We start from the raw sequence: 27,795 nt of genomic DNA, 5'->3' as shown, positions 1-27,795 counted from the left end.
CGAGCACCAGATACCGCATGGCAAGTTGCAGCCATTGGAGGTTCCCGAATGGAAGTGGGAACATATCACTATGGATTTCATCACCAAATTGCCGAGGACTGCCAGAGGAGTTGATGCAATTTGGGTGATTGTGGATAGGTTGACGAAGAGCACTCACTTCCTTGCCATCAGTGAGAGTTCTTCGGCGGAGAAGTTGGCGGAGTTATATGTGAGAGAAGTGGTATCTCGGCATGGGGTGCCGATCTTGATTGTTCCGGACCGTGATGTGCGTTTCACTTCCAGATTCTGGAAGAAATTTCATGAGGAGTTGGGTACTAGATTGCATTTTAGTACCGCATATCATCCCCAGACAGACGATCAGAGTGAGCGGACGATTCAGACGCTTGAGGACATGCTTCGAGCATGTGTGTTGGATTTCGGGGGTAGCTGGGATGCGTATTTACCCTTGGCAGAGTTTTCCTACAACAACAGCCATCATTCGAGCATTGGTATGCCACCCTTTGAGCTGTTGTATGGTAGGAGGTGTCGGACCCCCATTTGCTGGGGAGAGGTTGGGCAGAGAGTGATGGGCAGTACAGAGATTGTGCTTCAGACGACAGAGCAGATTCAGCAGGTCAGATAGAGGTTATTGACCGCCCAGAGCCGACAGAAGAGTTATGCAGACAGACGCCGGTCCGAGCAGGAGTTTCAGGTCGGCGACTTCGTTCTCCTGAAGGTCTCTCCTTGGAAAGGAGTGACTCGATTCAGGAAGAGGGGCAAGTTGGGGCCCCGGTATATTGGGTCATTTGTGTGTTGTTTAGCAAAGAAGAGGGAGGTTCTAGCCAAGAGGAGACAAAGGAGATTGCTATTCTGTGGATTTGAAGCTTAGCCCTTCAATCTAAAGGTATGATTTCGGCTCATCTCCTGTTTTGTGAAGTATACTTGATTTTAGGGTTTCTTGTGACCTTGTTGAGTTGATTGGATGGCCAAATAGTCCCTTGCTAGTGATGAGACTTTGGATCTGGATCCATAGAGGTCCAGAGAGCCTCATTCATCAAGCTTTATAGAGAACAATGGAGGTTATGACCTTGAGTAGTGATAATTGTTGATAATTCTTTATATATGGTCATATAGAGGTTATTTATGCACCAAGTCTGGGGCTTTACGTGGTGAATCAGTCTAGGAAGGCCAGATCTATGAATTGATGGAATAGATCTGACCTTAGAAGCAAGTTTGAGTGATTGCATGGCATGGACTCGCCGAGTCCGATGAGCAGACTCGGCGAGTAGCTTGAAGATTGCCTTGGACCGGCCAGTGAGTGGTCCAGTCGAGTCATGGGTTGACTCAGTGAGTCAGGGCGAGTTAGAGAGGGTTGTCAAGCGGACCGAGTCGAGCTGGGACTCGCCGAGTCGTTCTCGAGACTCGGCGAGTTGAGTCGGGGTGGCCCCGCGATTCCTGCCAGGTGAAACTCGTCGAGTCAGGGGGAGTACTCGCCCTATCCTGTCACTAGTGAGTTATGGAACCCCATCCAAGCTCTTACTGTGAGTGAGATACGGGCCCACGCCCACACTCACTCCATACCTATCTCGGGTCTCGCCCCTGTTCTACTACTAATGAGATATGGAACACTGTCCATACTCTACTATTGGTGAGATATGGGACCTCGCCCACACTCACCTTCCTACCAGGCACGTACATGCATCACACAGACAACAAGTATACTCTATCATGCAAACCATTCCTTGGGCACCCGCCCGACATCAGACCTTGATCCTGAATATCATACTAGCAAGCAGTGCCTAGGGCTAGCCCCCAGGTCTTCCTGCTCATAACTACATGGACCGGCATTGTGGCCGTAGACCCATTCACATAAAGGGAAACTCACCTGCACTGCTGAACTTGCTGATAATCCTCTTGCTGCTGACCAACAATTCTCTAGACCGCTGCTCCAGTAGCTCCCCAAGCTACCAATATCAATACATATATCACTTAGTTCCAAACTGAACTCTAAAAGCCAAACTAAGTCAACTCTGGTCAAAGTCAATCTTCCTAGCTGACTGTACTTGCCGAGTCGGTCCTTTGACTCGTCGAGTAAATATACTCAGAACTCTCATAATGCGACCTAACTCTCCGAGTCACCCCAAGACTCTGAGTCCCATCCTGTCCAACTCACTGGATCACTATTCAACTCACTGATCTGAGCCTTAACCAGAAGCGGTTAGTGTTTCGCGACCTGACTCTCTGAGCCCAAGAACAGACTCGTCGAGTCCATGATAATCTTCAACAGACTCGCCGAGTTGTTCTTCCAACTCGTCGAGTCCATGTTCATCTTCATCCAACTCACCGAGTCCACCCATGTGACTCGCCGAGTCGCTTTAGTTCTTAATCCATACAGTGGCTTTTCGAGCCATGCAGGGGCTCCAACTCATAGATCCACTCTTCCCAAGTCTATTCCTCACGTAAAGTTGCAAACTTTACGTGAAACCAAAGAGATATGGGCTTAAAACACTCTAGGGCTAGGGTTTGTGACAAAGGGGCTTCACCAACAACTTATTGGCATAAACTTTATGGCTTTCTGGATCCTTAGTAGCCTAGATCTGAGGTAGCAACCTCAAATCTACTCCAAACTCGAACTAAACCTCCTCCATACTCAAAATGCCCAAATCTCAATCATAAGATAGATCTAAATGCAATAAGGTCAGCTTATTACCTCAAAGGATCTGAAAAGTCACACCAACTCTGTATCGAAGGCTTCCTCTTGCACCACTATGAACCTCCTTCTCTTCCAAGCTTCAAATCACTTCACCAAGGCTAGATCTTGCTCAAAAATGGATATGATGGCTAGGGTTCGGTATTCTGGGTGAGAGAGACTGTAAAGGAACCCTAAGGAAGAGAATGAGACGTTTAAATAGGGCACCAAGTCCTGAACTTAGGGTTCCCGAACCAGACCGAACTCGCCGAGTCCACTCTCCGACTCGTCAAGCCGGTCACTTACTCTTCGACCCGGATCCCGCTCGGACTCATCGAGTTCCACCCTGGACTCGACGAGTAGACCCCTTTGACTTAGGGTTTTCCTTTCCTTTCTTGGTCTTTCTGATTATGGAAGTTACACAAATTTTTGGACTAGAATAAATGGTTGGGACTTTAGGGTAAGACCATGTAGAGGTTTGGGCCCAATTTAGAAAATTGGGCCATATGTTGGGCTTTCTTTCATTGTTTGACTTTTGGGCCTTTGGATTGGGCCTTGGGCTTGAATCAAGCTAAGTTGGGGGTAAAGTAGTCTTTTACCCAAGCATGGACTTATGATTATGTGTTGGAGCCCAATTATTAATTGGGTTTTATTTTGATGTTGACAATCGGGAATCTGTCATCCAACAGCTAGAGTTTTGTCCGCGGGACTTCAACAGTGTGAGGTTGTTTTCCTCCAGTAGGATTGGGTCAAAGGCACCAATGTAGGCCCGTTTATGTATGTTAGCGTATTCCGGACTTAGTTCCAATGTTGAGGTTAGCCCAATGTAGATTGTATGTTTCCAGACTTCGGTCTTATGTCGGGGCAAGCCCAAGGAATGTTTGGATGCTTGATGTCTTCGTGATTCTTTCATGTGTTTGTTTATATGTTCCGGACTTCGTTCCGATGCCGAGGCAAGCCCGAGGAATGTTTAGCTTAAATTTTATGTGTTATGTGTTCCGGACTTCGGTCCGATGCTGGGGCAAGCTCGAGGAATGTTTAGCTTATATGTTATGTGTTATGTGTTATGGACTTCGGTCTGATGTCAGGGAAATCCCGAGGAATGTTTATATGTTCATGTTATATGCTTGTTGATATCTTATATGTATACCGTACTTCGGTCCGATGCCGGGCGGGCCCCGATGTAGTGGGTAAAGACCAATAGATGTGTAACAGCCCGGATTTCCAGGTATCTTTATTGTTTTGATTTTTGATGCTTTGAGAGGGGACTCGGTGAGTTGGAGCTCAGACTCGCCAAGTAGGGTCGCGATTCTGGACGCGGGATTCGTCTGGACTCGGCGAGTCCAGGATATGGACTCGGCGAGTCCACGCTGTTTAATGAAACCCTAATTTCTCGGGTTTGGGACCTATTTAAAGGGCCTTATGGCCGTCATTTGCACCCAACAGTCCATAGAGAGAAACCCTAGAGTGCCTTAGCGATTTGAGAGAGAAAGGAAGCATTTCTTGACATTTGTGTGTTGTTTAGCAAAGAAGAGGGAGGTTCTAGCCAAGAGGAGACAAAGGAGATTGCTATTCTGTGGATTTGAAGCTTAGCCCTTCAATCTAAAGGTATGATTTCGGCTCATCTCCTGTTTTGTGAAGTATACTTGATTTTAGGGTTTCTTGTGACCTTGTTGAGTTGATTGGATGGCCAAATAGTCCCTTGCTAGTGATGAGACTTTGGATCTGGATCCATAGAGGTCCAGAGAGCCTCATTCATCAAGCTTTATAGAGAACAATGGAGGTTATGACCTTGAGTAGTGATAATTGTTGATAATTCTTTATATATGGTCATATGGAGGTTATTTATGCACCAAGTCTGGGGCTTTACGTGGTGAATCAGTCTAGGAAGGCCAGATCTATGAATTGATGGAATAGATCTGACCTTAGAAGCAAGTTTGAGTGATTGCATGGCATGGACTCGCCGAGTCCGATGAGCAGACTCGGCGAGTAGCTTGAAGATTGCCTTGGACCGGCCAGTGAGTGGTCCAGTCGAGTCATGGGTTGACTCAGTGAGTCAGGGCGAGTTAGAGAGGGTTGTCAAGCGGACCGAGTCGAGCTGGGACTCGCCGAGTCGTTCTCGAGACTCGGCGAGTTGAGTCGGGGTGGCCCCGCGATTCCTGCCAGGTGAAACTCGTCGAGTCAGGGGGAGTACTCGACGTGTAGAAAGAGAATCCTAGAGAGTTGGTGAGAACGTCTAGACTCGCCGAGTTGTCGTGTGCACTCGCCGAGCCCGGTCAAAGTTGACCGTTGACCGTTGACCTGTGTTGACTTCTTAGGGATAGTCAACCTTAGAGATAAAAAGTGTTAATTAGAGTCATGTGATGTTATAGGAGGATTAGAGCTCGGAGGATCGAGCACGAGGGATTTCCAGGATTCGTGAGATACCGAGATACGCGAGGTGAGTCTTCTCACTATACTTTACCTTGAGTAGGTAATCAGAGCTATGTGTTAGTGTATGTATGTTATGTGTATGCTATGTGTTGTACTGCATTATTTCTATGTGATTTATGCTGTGCATGATTACAGAGTTGGAACCGGAAGGTTCCTAGAGTTAGAACCTGAGGGTTCACAGAGTTGGGTGCACGGACCCATAGAGTTATAGCCTCGAGTGGCTAATATGTGTTTTATGTGTGGTATATTGGGGAACTCACTAAGCTTCATGCTTACAGTGTTAGTGTTGTTGTTTCAGGTACTAGCGATGACCGTGGGAAGGCGCCGGCTTGATCAGTACACACACATGGGATCTTTTTCTATGATATGTGATCTTGGGATTCGTTGTATGACATTGATTGGAGTTTCAAACACTGATGTTTTATGAAAATTAAATGAATATGTTTTTAAATTATGCGAAAAAATATTTTGAAAATTCACGGTGTTACAAGATGTTATTATGTGATTATGTGTATGCTATGTGGTACTTTGGGGAGACTCACTAATCTTTGTGTTTACAATTTTTAGTTTTGGTTTCAGGTACTTCTGCTAGCCAGGGGAAGAGCTCGAGATTATTGCGGTGCACAAACCATTTGTTCAGTCTGGGATGTTTAGACTCCGATATTTGGACATGTGATTTTGATACAGTATTTTGATATGATGTTTTGGGATACATGACTTATGATTTTTATTATAATGTTTGATGAATTATGTTTTTTCTTAAATGATTTAAAACGAAATTTTTAGACAGTATTTTTGGGATGTTTCAATTATACATTTAAATTTGAATTTCACATTGTAATCCCTCTAATTCAGCTTCAATTTTAAATTCCAATTTCACAGTCCTTGCAAACGTCTCCTTAATTAAACAGAATCCTATAAATCTCGGTCAATTCACTTCTTAAAATTTCAGTTACGATTCCTTCATCTTCGTTTCTCCCAATCCCTAAACCGCCTCTGCCGCAACTATACTCCATTCACACAGTTGACAACGACTACTACATATTTATAGCACAAAATTCATAATTTTAGTGTGCATGCTGAATTTTTTTCTTCGATTTATGTGTATAGACTCACTTTAATTTCATCTCTTTGTATAACTCATTTCTCACAACTCTCTCACTTTCTATTCTAACGGAGACAAGATTGAAGTCAATTTGATTTTTTGTAGGTGAATGGTTATAGAGAATCCAATTGAAGGTTTCGATTTTTGCATATGCGAATTGTTAGAGAGAATCTGGTTGAAGGTGTTTCGTTTTTATGTTAAAATCCGTGTGAAGGTTCTAAGTGATTGAGGAGTGGGTGGGATCATTCCCATGTCATACTTTTCTCACTCTCTCCCTCATTAACATCTGTGTTGCTAATAAATATAGTTGTTAATCGTTTTTTATTTGGTTGGTTCAAAAGGGTGGGTAGTGTGGATCCCCAAAGCCGGTAAGTTCTCTTACATAATTCTATAATACCCATAACATGTTTGATGAAATGCTCGAGGGTTTATTTCTATTTCAAATTACTCAAATTGCATTTTGTTTGAGAACATCTTTATGAATTTTGAGATGTACGACTATTATGTCCCTTCATTTCATCTTCTGAAAAATAGTGATTTCACATAAAGTAATAAACCTCTACCCAGGTAGGTACGTTTCCACTTTAATTATCATTTGTGTTTGAGAACCTAATGTTTTTTGTATTCTTCTTCAGGTTACGTACAAAATACGAGTTTATAATTTTATTAGTGGGTTAATAGAACATGCACTCCAAGTTCGGTGAAATGTCTCACGTTTTTTATGCAAGTGCAATCATCTTTATCAGCCTTGAAATGATTGTTTGGTTCAGGATTGTGACCTAAGAAGCTAGGACCAGTAAGTTTATGTTTTGTAAATTCTAAATTATATATATCCACTCTTAATATATACTAAATTCAGTAGTGAAAGTAATTTTTCATATAATGCCTCGCTGATGATAGAAAAAGTTTGCAATACCAAACAGGAAGTGTAAACTCAAACCATTTGAAATTGAAGGATTCCTTGATAATACTATTAAATATTGTAGCTATAAAGAAACTTAATATGGCTTTAAAATAAAAGTAAGTTGAATCTTTTATAGCATTGAACTTTCAGTTTCAATAAGAATAGCAATTCCTTGATGTCTTTCGGATTATCAATCTAATTTCAATATACAATACTATCACACTCCAAATTTTTTCCCATTATCACAACCTTAAAGGTTATCGATTCTTATGATTATCAAGTAATATAATAATATTAGAAAATAAAAACTTTTTTTTGTTATAAAAGTCTTATGAGGGTTTAAAGTAATTTGAAATGCTAATCACATTCTAAAACATGATAACTAAGAAAGATTGACATAACCATTTTATTGATGAATTTATAGAATTTATTCCACTAAAACATACATATAAACGAGCAAAGTTAGCCAAAATATTAATTTACAATCTAAATATTATTTGCTTATTTTATTATTTATACATATAAATTTGAACATAGATTTGAATATTATTGTTTATTTATTTATGCTAAATCATTTATTATATATATTTTTTATGTGATTGTTAAATTCCGGATAATAATCTTAATGATCGACCCTATTATGTTAGGCTTTATAGGATTGATATTACAATTGCTGATGATACCTGTAGCAGCTACCGGATTAATGTAGAAAGATTGTTTATTAGACTTTATTTATCAATTTAATGATTTATAATGAAGTAGATAATAGTTGCTAGAATTTTGGTTCTATTCGATTTACTTCTAGCTACATAATGATGTTCAATTTTGATTTATCTCCTATTACATTATTTTGGTAATTATTTATTTCAGTTTTTATTCAAACAAACCGCAATAGCAAAGAAGTGATTAGGACATGAACATCTTTGATTCTACTGATCTTTTAATGTAATTGACTAATTGAAAATTTAATAATTTATTGTAAGTTTTGTTTTAACGAACTTCATTGCTTGAGTTTCACGATCAATTTTTAATTTAAGTGTGACATTTTATCAACTGAGATGCCAGTTTGGTCGCACCATACTTAATTAGTGCATATAACATTTGCATTTTATATTGCAAAATTTAATCAACAATTTTGCAACCCAAAATGCAACAACTATGCATAGCATCCCATCATGTTGGGTCAATATGTTTCTATTGTCTTTTAAATTTGCATTTGAAAAAAACATTTTTCTTAGAAAACTTATTTTTCCAAAAAGAAAGGATGCTTAATTTGATAAACATGTATTTGACGTCTCTCTCGCTCTCTCTAAACCTTATTTATATATAACTTGTAGTTATTTTGGTTGGACTTGAATTACATACTAAAAGGACTATCTCATGCTTATATTATGGTAATCATACATTAAATAAGATTTGTGCACTTTTAGTCGGATTACTAATACATATGGTCAATTTCGGATGAGATGGCAGGGGTTTGGACAATTCAAAGCAAAAAGTTATAATCATTTTATTGTTACTGACTTATGTCAGGTAGTATAAATTAACTTGGAAAAAAGATTGTAATTTATATCATTATGAGACTAAATGTTATATATAAAAAGTAATAAATAAAACTCAACACGTTTTGACTAATGATTTGTTGTCATGCATCCTTGTTAATGCTACTTGGTTTTCTTTAAGCTTAGGGTAATTGTTCTATACTTAAAAGCTACTTAGACAGATGCAATCTAGGGGTACTTTGGGAAACTCAACAAAACAAGGGGGATTCTTTGGTAGTGAAATCACAACATTGGTATTTTACTTTGAAAGTACAATACTATAATTTGGTATCATTTTTATTTTTTATTTTTATTTTTTAAGTTTATTTTCTTTTTTTAACATTATATGTGAATATTTAAGTTATAAGGAACATTTTTGTTATTTTGTGTATTCGTAGAATATTAGTTTCCATGATGACATTTAATATTGTTAGCATTCCACTTTCAGTTTTACATGCAAGATAAATTTTGAAAGTATAGTGCTATAATATGAAAAAGTGAAAGTGGAATGCTAAAATAATTTAAATGTTATCACAGAAACTAATATACTGGTAATACATAATTACATAAGCAGTCCTTATAAATTAAAATTTTACATATGAGGTCCCTAAGAAATAAGTTACAAATACAGATAGAAAAAATGGTCTTTTTTATTTAAAAATTGCTATAACTTTATTAAATGTGACCACGGTTATACAATTCTACTTTTGTTTATTGGTAAATCATAGCCACATACACACTCAAATAGACAGGTCACTGTTATAGCAAGAAATAAAACCTACTTTAATTATTTTTAAACGTAACATGTAAGATATCGTGTTTCAAAGTGCATGGCTATAATAAGGAAAATTGAAAGCGGAATGCTAACAATATTAATAAAAAAAATCAACAGTGTAGCACACGAGTTATAACCTAATATTAGTAATATATCAAGAATACAAGTTTTTAATATAGCTTAAAGACACATTATAGAAAAAAAAAAAAAAAAAAAAAAAAAAAAAAAAAAAAAAAAACATAATTCATTTCATATTATAAATAGTAAATTAAGGTGCAACATAAGACAACAAACAATCACTTATTGGTTAGTTCATGATTTGAAAGGTTTGTTTTCTTACATTTGCTTGCAGTATCCACCTATTAACCATGTTGCCATATGTTTATTCAATTTAATTTTGTAATTGATCATTTCAACATTTGTAATTTGTCATTTCTTACATCCAAATTATTCGGTTACCGTGAGAAACAACACAAATACTAAACAGGAACATGCATCCAAGCAAACCAACAAATTTTGAAATTGAACATGCATCCAAGCAAACTAACAAATTTTGAAATTGAAATGTTGGATGGTCCAAGTTTGTAGAAGAATCATCAAAAGAAATGCTTGGCCCCTTGGAACAATTGGGATTTCAAAATAAAACCCTACATAATGGAAAATTGATATGTTAAGCCAGGTAAATCACAAAATCAAGATATTATTACTTGTTTGAAACTAAAAAATAATTAGTATCACTATAACCGTTGAAGACCAATAGGAACCTAGAAGATGATATGTTTACCGTTCATTCTATTCTTATTACCGTTCATGCTTTTGCAGTTTATAGTGTGCATCAACTCAAGCTTGTCATAGAAAACTGGTAATACTTGTATTTTTCTTATTTATGATTCTTACATTGGTTATGATTCTTATTCCTATCTATTGTTTAGGTTTGACAAAAATGGTGGCATTGGCAGTGACGGCACCGGTGGTGGCCACCGCGGTCGCAAGGGCTTTGGCCGCTGCGGTGGCTCTTATGGCGGTGGCGGCCGCCGCAGTAGCGGTAAGAGATTGTTTTTTATCTTAAATGTTTGATCCTTCTTCATATCAATTAACCTTATTTTAACCACTGAAGTCACCAAGAAATTATTTTTTGATCATGCTCTACCGCTCAGGAGAGCTGAGGTGGGAGACACTGTTGCACCACGAGCAGGGGTGCACAATGGCAAACATGGGAGGGTTATCGGTATCGAAGAGAGTAAAATGCATGTCGAACTATAGAGTGGGAGGAAGCCAGTATTGAGTTGCAAGTGTTTAAATTTTTGTTGCTTATTATAGAACTATGCCTTCTTATTACATAGTTAAAATAATATTGGTCCTCAGTTTCTGCAGATAGCAAGTCGACTACTTTAGAGATCAATAAGAAAAAGCTGAAGGGCGGATACTTGTTTTTGTTTAATTTTTATGTTAAGGTCTTTATCTTACTTATGATTTGTTCTTTTGTTTAGTGGTGGTAGCACTTGTGGTAGCGAGGTTAAACGCCGCCGTGGTGGTCCTGGTGATGGAGGTGGAGGCCATGATGATCATAGTGGTTTCAGTGGCGGGGATGTCAAACGTTCCAAGGTTCTCTAATAATGTAGAATTTTGAGAAAAGAATTAGTTTTCATCAAATTGAGATCTAGTACTTTTTATATTTGTTTGTGTTCTTAATCATATTATACCCTAAACTTAGATTGTCGTTTTCTATGATCCTAAAACAATCTCATTTTTACCATTTGAATTTTGCCAAAAATCCCTTTTGACCAAAATTTCCTCATTTTATTCAATTTTTACTTACAAAATACTTATATTGCACCATTTTTTATATGATGTCAAAACTTAGAAAACAGCTTCTAAATTATAAGCTATTTTTGTCTTATACAAAATAGGTTAAAAACATATTTTTATAACACAAAAATAACTTATAATTTAGAAGTCGTTTTCTAAATTTTGGTATCATATAAAAAATGATGCAAAATAAGCATTTTGTAAGTAAAAATTGAATAAAATAAGAAAATTTTGGTCAAAAAGGAATTTTTGGCAAAATTCAAAATGGTAAAAATGGGATTGTTTTAGGATCATAGAAAACCACAATCTAAATTTAAGGTATAATATGATTAAGAACACAAACAAATAAAAAAAAGTACTAGATCTCACTTTGATCAAAACTAATTCTTTTCTCCAAATTCTACATTATTAGTGAAGCTTGCGACGTTTGGCATTTCCTCCACTGAAACCACCATGATCATCATGGCCTCCACCTCGATCACCAGGACCACCACGGTGGCATTTAACCTTGGTACCATAAGTGCTGCCAACACTAAACAAAAGAACAAATCATAAGTAAGATAAAAACCTTAACATAAAAATTAAACAAAAACAAGTACCTGCCCTTCGGCTTTTTCTTAATGATCTCCAAAGCAGTGGACTTGCTATCTATAAAAATTGTGAGCCAATATTCTTTTAACTATGTAATAAGAATGCATAGTTCTATAATAAACAAAAAAAAAATTTAAACGCTTGCAACTCAATATTGGCTTCCTCCCACTCTGTAGTTCGACATGCATTTTACCCCCCTTCGATATTGATAACCCTCCGATATTTGCCTTTGTGCAACCCCACTCGTGGTGCAACAATGTCTCCCACCTCAGCTCTCCCAAGCGGTAGAGCATAATCAGCAAATAATTTCTCAGTGACTTTAGCGGTTAAAGCAATGTTAGTTGATATGAAGCAAAGATCAAACATTTAAGGAAAAAAACAATCTCTTACCGCTACTACGGCGTCCGCCACCACCATAAAAGCCACCGCAGCAGTCACCACCACGGCCAGAGCCTTTGCCACCACCACCGTTGCCGCCACTACCACTGACACCACGATGGTCACCACCGCTGTCGCCACTGCCACTTCCACCGCGGTGACCACCACTACTACCACGGTGGTCACCACCACTGCCACTTCCTAGGGCGATGGCCACCACCACTGCCACTGCAACCTTTATTGCCACCATTGTTGTCAAACCTAAACAATAGATAGGAATAAGAATCATAACCAATGTAAGAATCATAAATAAGATAAAAACAAGTATCACCAGTGTTCTGTGACAAGCTTGAGTTGTTGCACATTGTAAACTGCAAAAGCATGAACGGTAATAAGAATTACTTTTGGAAGTAATTCAACTATTTTGGTTCGATTTCATTTCCCCTCTTTTGGATTAATTTTGAGTTTTGATTTCCGAGATTTGTCATTCACATTCCTCCACTTTTCATCACTCGCACATGACATCAAAAGCAGTATATAATAGTTTTGATATAAAAAATTATGATATTAACACTTCAGGAGATTTCTTAACACTATGCCAAAATTTTAAAAAATATCAAGTCATTTGCCATTTATTGCATTTTAACCGTTTAGAATAATTATAAACTAGTGTTATACCCGTCCGGTGGACATGTTGAACAATATAAAAACAAATCATTTGAATACCAATCTGTACCGTATAAAAGTAATTTAGTAATAATTTTAAAAAAATTAAACTTTTTCCATGCAAGTGCGAGTGAGGGGACTGTTTATTTTAGTTTTGAGAAATTATCCGATTTTAGTTTGAGATATCCTCCATTGTGAGAAAAATATGTGAAAGCAATGCATATCATAAAGTTAAAAATAGAAATAGTTGTAATTTAGTTACCTTTAATACCAACAACTTGTTGTCAAACTTAAAATTAAATTCATTAGAATCTCCAAAGCACTTTTAATAGTTATAATGAAAAGTAGGTATTTTGTCAAGATGAAGACTGTTAATTGTGATACATTGAAATTATGAACACTTACATTTATACCATTTATAGATAAGCAGATAATGGTCCTTTAACTTTATCCAACTTAAAAAAAAAAAAAAAAAAAAAAAAAAAAAAAAAAAAAAAAAAACACACACATTTCCTTTCCCCAAAAACCTTGAAACATCTTGCCAAAATCTTCGAAAAACGACCCTTGCAAATATTGTCCTGGACATAGAGATTTTGCAGAAAGACAGATGGTTTTTTCTGATTCTTTGAAGGAAAAATGAACTATAATGTGGTTTTGTGTGAAAAAAGGAAATGTAAATTTGTATGTTATGTTCAATAACTGAGACCAAATTACCATTAGGGACGACCTTATAGATCTAAATCTTAGCATTTTTCTTTGAGAAATTGATTGTTGCAATTGCTACACCAGATAAACACGAAATTAAATCTTCATAAATAGAAGTGAAAAAATATCGAACACCTGAACGTTGTTGTCTTAAAATGAAATTACCATTTCAATTTTTATCAAGTAATAAGAAGTTAAAAATCAAAATTATCACTTTGGTATTAGTTATTAAAGTAGAAAATCATAACAATCTCAAAACAAAACCTATTAACCTTTAAGAATTTCTATCCAAGCCAGAAGCTAAAATTGGAACTTAAATCAAGACAGGGAAAATGTTGATATTCGAATGGTGTGAAGAGAGAAATCGATGGGATGTATATGAATTATAGAGGAAATTTCAGACCAAAAAGAAGCATTAGTAGGTAGAATTAGGGAATACCTGAAGAGAAGTCAGCCATTGATGACGACCATGGAGATATAGGAGGCGCAACAGGAGATAGAGCTCGTAATATGAAGAAGTGAAATTAGGGTTCAAGCCCTTATCTTCAATCTTCAATTTTCAGTAAGCAAGGTCGGTTGTCTGCCTGAGATTATATAGTCGCCTATGGTAACCGCTTAGACAGTTTAGAAGAACGAAGAAGTGCGAACGTGGAGAAGAAAGGTGTTTTCTGTGGAGCTAGGAATCCAGTACAGTATACGGAAACTGGTTGATTTCTAGCAATAGTGTGTTGCAGTTCTTCAATAAAACCGATTTTCAGTTCTTGAAGGAAACCAATTGAATGGTTGGGGAAGGAGACAACCGACCGACTGTGAACGTGGAGAGAAGGAGGAGGAATCATGGGGACGACGGCGGAAGGGCAGAAACCTGCTGAGACTTAACGGACAGTTTTAGACTCACCCTCAACGATAGTAAATAGTATAAAGAATAATATAAAGTGGCTTAAGTTTAGTGTATAAGCGAACCGAGCTATTTCTGAGTTATTCGGGATCGACTCGTTAAAAGTTCGGCTCGAGATCGAATTAAACGAGCTTGAGCCGAGCTTGAACCTAAACATGAGGCTCATTTATTAAACGAGCTCGAGCCGAGCTTCAATTAATGGGCTCGCGAGCCAAAACGAGCATATATATATATATATATATATATATATATATATATATATATATATATATATATATATATATATATATATATATATATATATATATATATATATATATATATATATATATATATATATATATATATATATGTGTGTGTGTTTGTATGTATTTATTATATATATATATATACACACACACACACACATAGAAGCTCGTTTAGGCTCGATTAGGCTTGCGAGCCCACTAAATTGTTCATGAGCCGAGCTCGAGCTTCATTTTAAGGCTCGAATCAAGCTCGAGCTCGAGCTTCCTCAAAATTAAACGAGCCGAGTTCGAGCTTGGTCAGACTTGGGCTCGGCTCAGCTCGTTTACACCCTTAGCCGAATCATACAGACAAACCCCGACTGCTAGATGCCAGATCCCCGAATCATACAGACAACACCCAATTAACAATTGGGTGTCAATGCATAACCATAAATCCATACTTGGGGTCAAAGACTATTTTACCCCTAACCTAGCTTGGTCCAAGACCAAGACCCAAACTCAAACTTTGGAGGCCCAAAAGCTAAATAATCAATCAATGCCTAATTATGACCCAATTTTCCAAATTGGGCCCAAACCCCTTACATGGGACTTACCTTAAAGCCCATTCAATTTTCCTAGTCCATACACTTGCTCTCAGATGGCCCAACAAGAACCCAAACACCTAAGCCCAAAACAAAGGCCCAACTCAAAACCCAAACACAATTAGGGTTTCACATAAAATGACGATTAGGGTTAAGTAAGAACACTTAACCCATTAAGGACTTAATCTGTTAAGCTCATCACTCCACTAGGTCAATCATACAACGTGGTCGAGCATAACTCATAATTCCAGTTTAATGGTCCAAAATGCGTGTACTTGCAGGTCTAAAGCAAAAGTCTCCAAGATTAGGCTTTTCTAAACCCTAATTAGGGTTTCCAACCTAAACACCTGCCAATTAGGTCCAAAGGTTATGTTTTAGGCTGATTAGAGTTTCACCAAGTCAGGCACCACCCACTTCCACCTCGGGCAGTGGTGGCCGACGGCGGTAGCCACCACCTCATGGTGGTGATGGTGGGTTTTCTTTGATTTTTCTCTGGACAAGAACACCCATACAACATTTTATCTAAAAGGAAATACGCGTACACACACACACCATATGACAGACACAGCCACCTACACACGTGACCGGTGGTGGTAGAAAAACATTAAAGGCGGTAGCCACCATGGTGGTCCTCTTCACTAATCCGGCCAACAAAACTCCCACACACATGCATTTAACACAATACATGTGACAACTGTCAATTTCTGGTTAAGTCAAAGTCAAATAAAGTCAACAAGTCAAACTGGTCAACCCAACTAACCCTTGTATACTAGGGCTTATGTTAGGTAATTACTATACAACTCGATATTCTAATGAGAAATTATAAATTGAAAAGTACGTACATCTAGATTTCCTTAACCTAAAATTGTGGTAAGTAACGAACCAAACCAATAAAACAATGTTGCATACTCATCGGGAGTGTGTAAGATCCTTAAACATGGCTTAACGGGGTTTACAGACCTTGCATTGCGAAGCCGGACACTCACAAATGTCACACACGAAACCTCTCTCAATCGTTTTCACTTTATCTCTCTCTATTTTGGAATCTCTCCCAAATCTCTCTAAGTATGTGAAATCTCTCCCAAATCTCTCTTTGTATGAGAAATCTCTCCAAGAATGTGAAATCTCTCCCAAATCTCTCTAAGTATGCGGAATCTCTCCCAAATCTCTCTCCATAAGTGAAATCTCTCCAAGAATGTGGAATCTCTCCCAAATCTCTCTCTGAATGAGAAATCTCTCCAAGTATGTCAAATCTCTCCCAAATCTCTCTCAATAAGTGAAATCTCTCCAAGAATGTGGAATCTCTCCTAAATCTCTCTCTGAATGAGAAATCTCTCCAAGTATGTCAAATCTCTCCCAAATCTCTCCAAGAATGTGAAATCTCTCCAAGAATGTGGAATCTCTCCCAAAACCTCTCTCAAAAACCTCTTTCGAGTTTTATAATCATTTGAGCCATCCCGACACTTAACCGGGTCAAAAACCGCTTAAAATGGAGTTAGAATGGAGAAAATACCCTAAAAGACCCGAAATCCCCTTTATAGGGCCGAAGCCTCTTAGGGCCGGACCCTCTTGGACCGGAAGCTGCCAGGACCAAAGCCCCAGGGTGTAGCCGCAACAAGCTGACCGCAGCCAGCGAGCCGCAGCAAGCCGACCGCAGCCAGCGAGCCGCAGCAAGCCCGGAGCCGCAGCCGTCAAGCCCGCAGCCATCTCGCCTTCGGTCTTCCTTCGGACGTAATCGCCTGTGGTAGCAGCTCGGACCGCAGCCTCCCTCCTCCCTCGAATCGACACCAGCAGCCCCAGTCACTCCGGTTCTAGGTTGCTGATGACCGCAACCTTGCTGAGAACTTCAGATTTCACCCTTTTTCACCCGATTTTCGACCCCAACTTCGTTTTAAGTCCGTTTTTCATCATTTTAACGCGGGATTTTCTCCAAAAATCATATTTTAACATATAAGACCCTAAATATTCATAATATAAACATATTTTTATGAAAATATTTATTTAAGAATAAAATCCATTAAGGGAAATCATGAGGTGGAGTGTGGATCTTGTCATAATATTTGACACAAACAACCACCTCATGCCCATTCCTTTGACTAGCCATTGTACTCCCCACCACTCCTAGTCACCTCATGGTACTTCTTACTCATTTCCCAGCAAACCCATGTTCAAAGAGCTGGGAAATCCTCTTTCACTCTTCATTTCTCTCATCTCTCTCTCATTTCCACCCAAGGAACAAACACCTTTTCTCTCAAGCTTTCTCCCTCAAATTCGAGATTCAAGGCTGATAATCAAGTTTTCTTACACTCTTGGTAAGTATAATTCATCCTCCTTGTGTTAATTACACTTCCCTTTACTCATATCATAGAATGTTTATTCAAATTCCATCAATTTGGTGTTAGATTCTCGTAAATCTCTAGGCATCTTCAAGTGTTCTTGAGTTGAACACTTCTCACCTCCAACACTCATCTACTGAAACCACTCAAGGTGAGTTCATACCCCTACATTTTCATGTTTTCTTAAGTTTTTAGGTGTGTGTGTGTGTGGGGGAGGGGGGGGGGGGGGAATACAAGTTAAAACACTAAGAACATAACTAAACTTTTCTAACAGCTTTCATCGGAAAAGTTGGACTCCATTCACGGACTGTTTTGGACAACTTAAACATTTTAGTTTTCAAAACTATTTTACGTGCAATTAGTTCCATTTCTTAGCTTTAAAATGACTACTTTCATATCTCCACACAATTTTTCTACGATTTATGGTGATTTTTACAAAACTGTCTATCATTTCAACCATCAATCCGGACCAGTCTGTGATTATGGACTTTTTCACATAAGTTGGAGGTCATTAAAATTCATAATAAAAATTATGAACAAACTAGACTCATTTCCCAAACTCTCAGAATTCACGGATTTCGATTCGGACCTTTGATGATTTTTCTATAAATTTTCTAAGAACAGTAAATCAAAATGTTAACAACAGAAAAATGCTATCAATTTCATTTCACCTTGTAACATGTTGAGCAAGGTGTATATCTTTATGTGAAAATATGTTCTTACAAATAGATGACACTTTTTCTTAGTATATAGTCATACATCAGAATACAAATAGATTTTTACCTACAAAAGTGTGGTAATTAATTAGTTGTTATAATGCATGTTGCTTCACTTTAGTAAAAGGTATATATACATATCGGCAAACAAAAGGGTTTTTACCTTCACAAATATAGTAGTTCAACATAGTAAACAAAGTTTTAAATATTACATTTAAACGTTCTTGATAAAATATAATAGGTATAGTTTATGTTTTCATTAACACACCAAACACATTTCGGAAAGTCTTATTCCCACAGAAAAAGGTTCTACACTCACGCACACCACACATAAACTTGTTAACTCAGGTTGTGAGACATTCTCTCCTCGTACGTCCGAGTACGGGATCCAAATTCCTGTAAGTTATAACCAAAATCTCTTGTAGGGAGAGCGTGATAATTGTGTATAGATCTATGTTGGGGTTGACATCCCACACCTCGTTGCTAGCTATAGCCGAACCGGCAGGTCTGCGAGTGACAAAAGTCATAGGATCAGGCCGTCTGAAAGACGTTGTGCAGGTTACCTCTAGTCATAGTATGGTTATAGCGACTCACATAGGGAGCTAACAACACATAAATTTTACGGGACTTTTATAAATCAAAATGGGTTTTATGTTGATTTAAAATCACTTTTTATATCAATAAGTATGAATATTACTGTACACTTTCGGTCTTGGTATTTAAGACTACACATCATTCGTTACGGGACTTTCCTTCAAATCAAAAAGGGTTTTATGCCGATTTAAAACCACTTTTATATCTTTAAGTATGGCAAATACTTGTTTTTTCTCGGTCCTGGGATTTAGGACCACATAACTTTTATAAAGAAAATATTGGATTTTCTAGATACATACTCTATCACTTTTACAAGGAAAACGGTTTACTTCTCTAACGATATCTCTTATGAACTCACAAACCTTTGTGTTGACACTTTTTTTTCAAACAATTTGTATTCTCAGGAAATCAATGAAGCAGGAAAACCAACAACATTTTGAGGATGGGACGTTGAATCGTCAAACAGTTCATTTTGTCATCATAATGTAATTGATTTGTAACATGTAAACATATACATTGGTGTAACTTTTTCAATTATATTTATGATGCTTGTATTTACTTTGAGCACTATTATACTCGTTGTTGTGATACTATACATGAAGTCCTCCACCTCCGGACATTTCCGCCATCCTTGGTTTGGGGGTGTGACAATACAACAGCAACATACACACCCGATTTGCGAAACATGAACACAGACACCCCTTAACGATGGCATGCAGTGGACCGAGCAAATGATAGCCACACACAACAACCGCTTGGAGCAGCGGTGGGGAAAATAGTGTGACAACAGAAGGAGATGGAGAAAAGAAAAGGTGAAAAATCCCCCATTGGAACAGCAGCAACGACACCCACGGGTTGCTTCTTCCGATCGACTATAGCCACGACGCCCCAATGGTAGCCTTTGTCTTCAACGGCGGTGGTTGCAGCGATGGTGCAAGGCGGCGATGAGGGAGTTGGAGGGCCGCTGAATGTATGTAGTGATAAGGGTGGCAGCGGCTGGATAGAGATTAGGGTTAGGGTTAGTCATTTTAAGGCGTTTACGTGATGAGGGGAAGGATGTGACAGCCCGAAATTTTCTATCTTGTACAGTCAAACACATCATTTAGCACAAATTGGAGTCCGTTTGAGCGTTCTGAGCCTTGTACACTTAAAGCATAAGTGTCGGGGTTTATCTGCTGAAGTTATAGCTCAAAGAACCAGCCTTAAACACCTTTACAAGGAGTTCGCAGCCACCACATGGGATTTTACGGTCGTAAACTCCATGTAGGCCGTAAACTCCTCCTATATGATGAAGTCTTGACCATTAGTTCACTTCTTTCTTTCCCTTGGCTGAAATCCTCTCAAGTATCATCCCGATCTTCGTCCCCGGTCTTCAAAACTCGTAAGTTTCTTGCCCTAACTAGTTGATATCTTACATGAACTAGTGATCTTACATGATTTCATCCGTGAAATCATTCCATTTGTGTAGATCTTCAAGTTTCACCAAGAACACACACTAGTGTTCTTGGCCAAAACCGACCATTCAAGCTCCTAGATCGTAAGTACTCTTGTTATAACTCGTTGTACACAAGGTTTAACATGTTTAGAGCTTAGAAATCACAAAGAAACAAAAGATCAAAGGAGTTTACGGCCAAGACATGTTCTTGGGCGGTAGACCCCTATAAGTGGGGCAAATGGCACCCTAGTCCGTTACCAAGCCTTGGAACTTAGTCTAGAACCATACCTCATTGAACTAGGGACTTCAAGCAACGAAATGGTACTTCATACCATGAGTTTACGGCTATAAACTCATAGGGAAGTGGTCCCCAGGCCGTAAACACATGTAAAGGTCATTCTTGGACCTTAAACTCACCTAGCCTCTTGTTTAAGCCTTCGAACACTTAACCACATAAGACATATTGACTTTAAGCCTCAAATGGAGACCCATTAGAGAGTTTACGGCCAGGACTAAACTCCCCTGGGCCATAAACTCCATTAAGTATGGTCCATTGACCATAAACTCACTTACAATGCCTTGCAATCCTTTGTTGCAACCCAATGGCCTCCTAACACTTTGACTAAAGTGTTTTCCACGCATTAGAATTTTTATACTTGTCTAATTAGTGTTATAATCACTAATTGTATATATACATATGTCTTTATATGTTATTAGGATCATTATGTGTGTTTAAGTCTTCACTTAACACTAAGCACTTGTCCAACACTTCCATACGATCCACTCACTGCAGGTGAGTTCATACCCCTTAATTAACCTTTTAAATGTTTATAAATGCTTTTATGGGGGGGGGGGGGAGTACAAGTTGAATCATGCTAGTTATTATATCAATCATATGTGATTAATAACTAGCATACAAATGGATTTACTATACTTTTAGCTGTTTTACCAAACAGATTACTTCAAATGACTTTCTCAAACGTTTTTACATGTTAAAAATCTTTATCAAACTGTCTTACATAGTGTATGTTTCCTTTCAAACTCTGTTACAATTGTGTTTCAAACAAAGGTATTCTTATACTTAAAACTGTCTTATCAAACAAACCACTTTCAAATCGTTTTATAAACTGACATCAAGTCATCATTTCTTAGTTATTAAACTTTTCAAAGGTTTTTACAAAACTTCTTTTATACTTTTATATTGTCAAATGCATGCCTATATATGTATAGTTATATAAGTAATGTTTAAAGGACTTAGGACGGCTAGCTCGCTTTAATTCATTTTCCTCGTTTGGATGTGGCTTTAGGGTATCGGTTATTCGTTCGAATGTCGTCTAAATATTAGTTATATATCATGTATACATATATAGACATAAAAGTTCCATCAGTCAGTTCAGTACCTTTGGGTAGAAAAGGTATACTTTCGGTTATACACGTACATTAATAGTAACTATAATAGGTATAGTTAGAAGATACTACTTACTATTCCAAGTACAAGGAATCACACAAGAGTCAATTCATTCATGAGTCAATACTTACACAGTACATACTATATGAAGAGATACGATTACATATAATTACAATACATACAATTACAAGAGATACGATTACATAGATACGTTTACATAGATACGATTACATAGATACGTTTACGTAGATACGATTACATAGATATGGTTACATAGATACGTTTACATAGATACTATTACACAGATTCTATTACATACGTTTTGGGACTTACCATTCCACACCCAAGGCTGTTAGCTATAGTAGGGAAAATGCTCATCGACGGATGTCTACGGTTGTACTGTTCGGCGAGTTACCACGCCGTGAATATCCTAGTGCAAAAGGATATAATTTTAGTTATTATATTATTTTCCTTCTTACCTTTACTTTGTGACACATTCACATGAACGACGAGGTAGAATATATCTGATATAGATAGACTATTGTCCTTATTACCTTTATATTGTGACACATACACATAAACGATGAGGTAGACGATAGTTTTATAATAATAATAGTTATACAAAGGAAAAACCGTCACATTTGCAGTGATGCATACTTTCAAAACAGTTGGGTCTTGGTAGAAGACTACTTTTTATACTAGTAGGAAATATGGGATTTTCTAGAGTTTTCAAACGTTTACAATTACTTACAAACATGTTCATTGATACAAACTTTTCTTCAAACATTTACAAGTCTTTCTTTATAGTTTTACAAATCAAAGACACATAAATACTTATGAATTCACCAGCTTTATTGCTGATACTCGCTTTCAAAATAACTTGTATTCTCAGGTCACAAATAGAGAGGTACGGCAACCAGGTTTTGTGAAGACGGATCAGTCAAGACTCGTCTTTTATTTTTAACGTTCATTATGTTGTTTTATACTATGAAAGAACACACATGTATTTAAAATTATACTATTAATGCAATGGATGATGTTGTTGCTTGTTTACTACTTTGCATTGTTGTGATACATTACATGACGTCCTCCGCCCCAGAACGTTTTTGCCGTTCTCGGTTTTCGGGTGTGACAGATTGGTATCAAAGCATTGTTTAGAGTGAATTAAGTATATCAACCCATAAAAGATATACAGACTATAAATACAATGGGATTAAAAATACTCTGACCAAGAGTTTATACTTTTAAATAATAAAATATTTAACTAAGTATACACACCTGCATTCATACTAAAATCCGTGTCACAATGACAAGAACAAAAGTATTATGATTGTTGAATATCACAAGTAAGCTCGGGGATGTATGGTCAGTCTTGGGAGTGACATAGCCTTATCAACTATGCTGGTCCGAGGAGTGATTAGCACATGCCCAAGAATGGTTGTGATATGGCAACAATTCCAAAAACTTACCAACACTACCACAATGAGGACACTAGAACAGAACATAAGTCTAAAAATACTATAGGAGTATTTTGTATTACTATAATTACTTACTTGAGAACTAAAAAGGATCTTCATTACTAAGTTGATAGTTGCTAAGTGGATACACCAAGGTTATATGGAACTAGGATGTCACAGACTTAGAATCTGTGAATTTTTGCTTTACCCCTGCTCCTTGTGAATTTGGAGTTAAGGTCACTTATTCGAAGGCCTATCATGTTTTGATTACATATAACTGGTATGCACTTTACAAATAGTGATGCAAATAATGAAGATTATCTAATAATTATCTAGATGGTTCGTCTAATAATTATTTCCTTACCCCAATTCTTGCGTAGATAACATGGCTGGACTCCATCCCCACGGTAACCCGTACCTTCCGAACGAAGGCAATGCTGGATGGTTTGGTGAAGAACCTGAGAATGATCATCCAATCCATTTGAATGATCACCATGCTGAAGACATTTCGGATGATGATAACTCCGAACCCGAGGTTGAGAACCTACCCCCAGTAGCTCCCATTCCGAATCCTAACCCTTGTCCGGCTTTTCATGGACCGACGCCTCCTTGGGTAGAATGCTTGGAAACATGGAGCGAAGAACAAGATAAACCTATGCCGTTTAGTGGAGACCGAAGCTTCTACAACTTAAGCGAAGGGGGCTCAACATGTAACGCTCTAAAAATTCCAACCAATTTAAACTTTTCAGAAACCACCCAATTTCATTAAGTTATTACAAAAAGGTTTTCAATACATTTATTATCAGAGTATTCCCATAACCATATCATAAAACATAAACAAGAGGAGCAGTACGATCACGCCTTTGCCTTGCCACGGTTTCCTGAAGTACCTGAAACATTTAAACCACAACTGTAATCCCGAAAGCTTAGTGAGATACCCCCAAAATACCAACCACTTATACCATACACATAACATGTCATATCATAACAGAACATGGAACAGCCATGCACTTCGGGTCTACTGTGCGACTGGTCCGCCGAACTAGGCCTTCAGTCCACCTGGTCCACTCTCTGAGTCTACAGTATGACTGGTCTGCCCGTACCGGGTCTTCAGTCGGCCTGGTCCACTCCCCGAGCCTCGGCGTGTCTGGTCCGCCCTCTTGGGGCCTACAGCCTATCCAGACCGCTCGCTGGGCCTTCGGGATAACAGGTCCGCCCTGGGTATGTTTTCCTACAACACAAAGCAGGACCCACCTCAACCCAACCCCAGTCTAACAACCACGTACACACAAACATATAATCATTTATCAATTCACAACTAATCAAACCGATCTTAGCAGATCACATACATAGCACATCCCTACCAGGATTCTGACCTAACCGGTCACTAGCATAGCATCATCCTATAAACCATGATACCGACCCTACCAGGTCTCTAACATACACCATCCTAACTACCAGGATGCGAACATAACAGAGCAATAACATAACAAACAACTACCCGGATTTCCATCCGATAAAGGGTCGGCCTTGGTGCCTTAGACCATGTTGATATAGTGAGGATAACTCACCTCGCAACTGCTGACTGAAAAGATAAGATCACGCTGCTCCAACCTCCGACACGAACTCCACCACTGATAATACCAAAAGACCGAACTCAATAAATACCAATAATTACCAAAATACCCTTGGAAGTCAACTGGCCAACTCTTGGTCAAAGTCAAAGTCCTCAGTCAAATTCAACCTTCCTGACTAACTCTACTCACCGATTCAACCCACTGACTCGTCGAGTCCCTATACTCAGAAACTCCCAATCCACGACTCAACTCGCAGAGTCACCCCAAGACTCGCCGAGTCCAACCAACTCTGAGTCACTTCCTGCTTAACTCATAGAGTCGTCCCTCGACTCACCGATTCACCGCTCAACCAAAAAGGTTAGGACCTTACGACCAGACTCGCCGAGTCCAAGGCAATCTTCAACAGACTCGCCGAGTTGTTCTTCCAACTCGCCGAGTCCATGCACATATTCATACAACTCGCCGAGTGCACCCATGTGACTCGCCGAGTCCAGACGTGATATCTTCATCTAGACGATTTAAGGCCATTCCAAAGCTTCTAATACATAGATCTGGACTCCTAGGGTCAGATTCACACGTAAAGTTTCCAACTTTACGTGCATGCAAGGTTCATCAAGCTCTAAACAAGCTAAAATGAAGGTTTAAGGCAAGGACACTCTCAAACAAGCCCCAAAGCTATCACTTTCTAGATTCATGAGTCAAGACCCGTCTAGATCTGTAGTAGCAACCACAGATCTGAACCCAAAACTTGAAAAGAGACTCATATAGGACAATTTGGCCCTAAAACTTCATTCATGAACAAACTAAGCACAACCAAGCCAAGGAAACAACTTTTTACCTTTAATCTGATGCCAACAAGCAAGGAAATCAGATCCACTTTGCTCCTCTATGATACCACCAACTCTTGCTTCAAGTATCCTTCTTCTCCAAGCTCCACAAAACACTTAAATCCCTCTCACTCTCAAATTAGGGTTTGGAAACGACGGGGAAAACTTCTGGACATCAAAGGGGGTGCTAAAGAGGCTGGGGTGGGGCTTAAGGTTCCTTATATAGGGTGCAAACCCCCAGGAATTAGGGTTTCTCATTCCAGCACGGACTCGTCGAGTCTAGCCTCTGACTTGGCGAGTCCGGTCACTTAACATGTGCCCAGCACCCGCTTAGACTCGACGAGTTGTAGCTCTTACTCGCCGAGTTCCTTTCTTCCAACTTACACTTTTACCCCCTGAACTCTTGATTCTGACTTTGGGATGTTACAATTCTCCCCCACTTAAATTAGGCTTCGTCCTCGAAGCCGGTAGTAACACATCCCAGACGAATACTCCCACAATACAACTCTTGGTCTCAAACGACCCAGGTTCCTCCAAACACTGCTATCAACCCCCTATATAGTCCAACTCTTTCTCACAGGGTCACGACAACTGCTTCAAGCCGACCACCAGCTTCTTTCCCTGACAACAACACTTATCAACCAATGATCACCCGATGATACTTCCATCGCCCCAAATCACAACGATCGCTTGACCCTTACGCAGCTAGACATCACCCTGGACCACCGAGTCCTGACTCGGTACCCAACTACTATCCCTTTCCTTGACTAGCATAAACTTTATCGAATTTGATTCTGGGACTCATCCCGCTTCCAATCCAAATCCAACTCTTTTCTTTCCGCGCTGACAGGATGACACATCCTTCAGCTCCTGAGCAACTCTCATGAGCTCTCCTCTGCACTCACATACACATGCTAAACCTGCTCTAACATCCTCGGGCTGGAAAACCCGACACACTGACGATATCCCCAAGCGTCCCCAGGATAAATTACCAAACATACATCACCTCCTGATCACATCCATACAGAAAATCCAAGGCTCCATCCTTGCATCCCCTCTGAACTCCTCTGGTTCTACACCACCGGAAATACTTCCGCAACCTCAACAGACACCCAACCCGGATGTGTTCCCATACCACTGGTACCATCCTAGTACTTACTACAAATAGCTGAAGTACTGCCAATAATCCTCTTACTCTACTTCCTCCTCTGCTGGAGTACCCACGCTCCTGCCGGAGCTACATGCCTTTCCTTTTCAGGAAACCCACTCAACAACACTTACTGCACCTACACGTGCCACTGAGCTATACTTCACTCTACATTATCCATGTAGAGTAACTGCTATCCTTGCACTTCCATATACTCTGAATCTGCTCGCAAGGACTCCCGGGTCCATGAACTGCTTTCCACTAACACGATCAATACCTGGGGCCAGACCATATCAATTATCATCCCATGGTGATGCCTTTTCTCACTCTCCTCGAACCGATCCACTAACCCATATAGAGTCTTCAGCATGACTGTACCGCCTTACTAGGCGTTCAGCCAATCTGGACCACTCTCCGAACCTTCAGCATGTGTTGACCGCCCTCCAGGGCCTTCAGCCTGTCTGGACCATTTTTCCGAGCCTTCGGCCTGACTGGTACGCCCACCGACCTTCAGTCTCCCCGAACCGATCAAAATATCATTTCGAACTATTCCTCCTGGGAATCTTTCCCATACATATTGTTCTAGCCCTCTAGGGGTTCTGAACTCTAATTCCATTCCTTATACTCGAATCCCGGCCTATCCCTAGGCCCAACCCTGGTCTGTATCCTGCCCCACTCGTCTGCCACTTACTCATACCAGCCCACACTCTTGGCTGACTGAAACACTGCTGAATAATCAACCTCAAATACTTGTCGACCCCCTGAGAATTTTCCAATTCTCCCCACTTAGAGCATTGACTACCAACCACCGGTGACCCAACCGGTATCACTTACTCAACAAATTCTCTTATACTTGAATTGGTTCTAAACGAGCAACCTCCACAAAACCACGTTCCGGCATCACACATCTCAAACTCTAAGGGAGTTTGACTCCCCACTGAAAACTTCCCAAAACACAATTGCTAAACCCGGCAACAAGACCATACAACCAAATTC

At 39.0% G+C, this 27,795-nt stretch overlaps 1 protein-coding gene across 5 annotated transcripts; it reads right to left on the bottom strand.

Annotated features, from left to right (window-relative positions):
- Positions 1-9,778: 9,778 nt before the first annotated feature.
- LOC111898608 (uncharacterized) lies at positions 9,779-14,474 on the bottom strand. Of its 5 annotated transcripts, XR_006188127.2 has the most exons (5): positions 14,015-14,474; positions 12,536-12,575; positions 12,217-12,465; positions 11,835-12,143; positions 10,199-11,767 (listed from the first exon to the last, which is right to left on the bottom strand). XR_006188127.2 is itself a non-coding variant. In XM_023894503.3 (4 exons), exons 2-4 carry the CDS (start codon positions 12,567-12,569, stop codon positions 9,970-9,972), a joined length of 387 nt encoding a protein of 128 aa, XP_023750271.1. In that variant the 5' UTR covers positions 12,570-12,575; positions 14,015-14,474; the 3' UTR covers positions 9,779-9,969. The 5 variants fall into 5 exon arrangements, 4 of the variants coding, with proteins under 4 accessions (XP_023750271.1, XP_042755109.1, XP_052624397.1 ...); XM_023894503.3 differs by lacking the exons at positions 10,199-11,767; positions 11,835-12,143 and adding an exon at positions 9,779-10,073; XM_042899175.2 differs by having other exon boundaries at positions 10,199-12,143.
- Between the last annotated feature and the right edge of the window lie 13,321 nt (positions 14,475-27,795).

This window comes from Lactuca sativa, chromosome 2, assembly GCF_002870075.4.
Source record: "Lactuca sativa cultivar Salinas chromosome 2, Lsat_Salinas_v11, whole genome shotgun sequence".
Taxonomy (NCBI): Eukaryota; Viridiplantae; Streptophyta; class Magnoliopsida; order Asterales; family Asteraceae; genus Lactuca; species Lactuca sativa.
The sequence above is the reverse complement of the archived record's forward strand: the minus strand, read 5'-3'. Positions and strand labels throughout refer to the sequence as shown.

Coding starts and splice junctions, on each gene's coding strand:
- LOC111898608 (XM_042899175.2), bottom strand. CDS start 12,569: ATGTGCAACAACTCAAGCTTGTCACAGAACACTG. Junction 12,466..12,535: donor AAGCTTGTCACAGAACACTG/GTGATACTTGTT, acceptor TCTATTGTTTAG/GTTTGACAACAATGGTGGCA. Junction 12,144..12,216: donor TGGCGGACGCCGTAGTAGCG/GTAAGAGATTGT, acceptor TAACCGCTAAAG/TCACTGAGAAATTATTTGCT.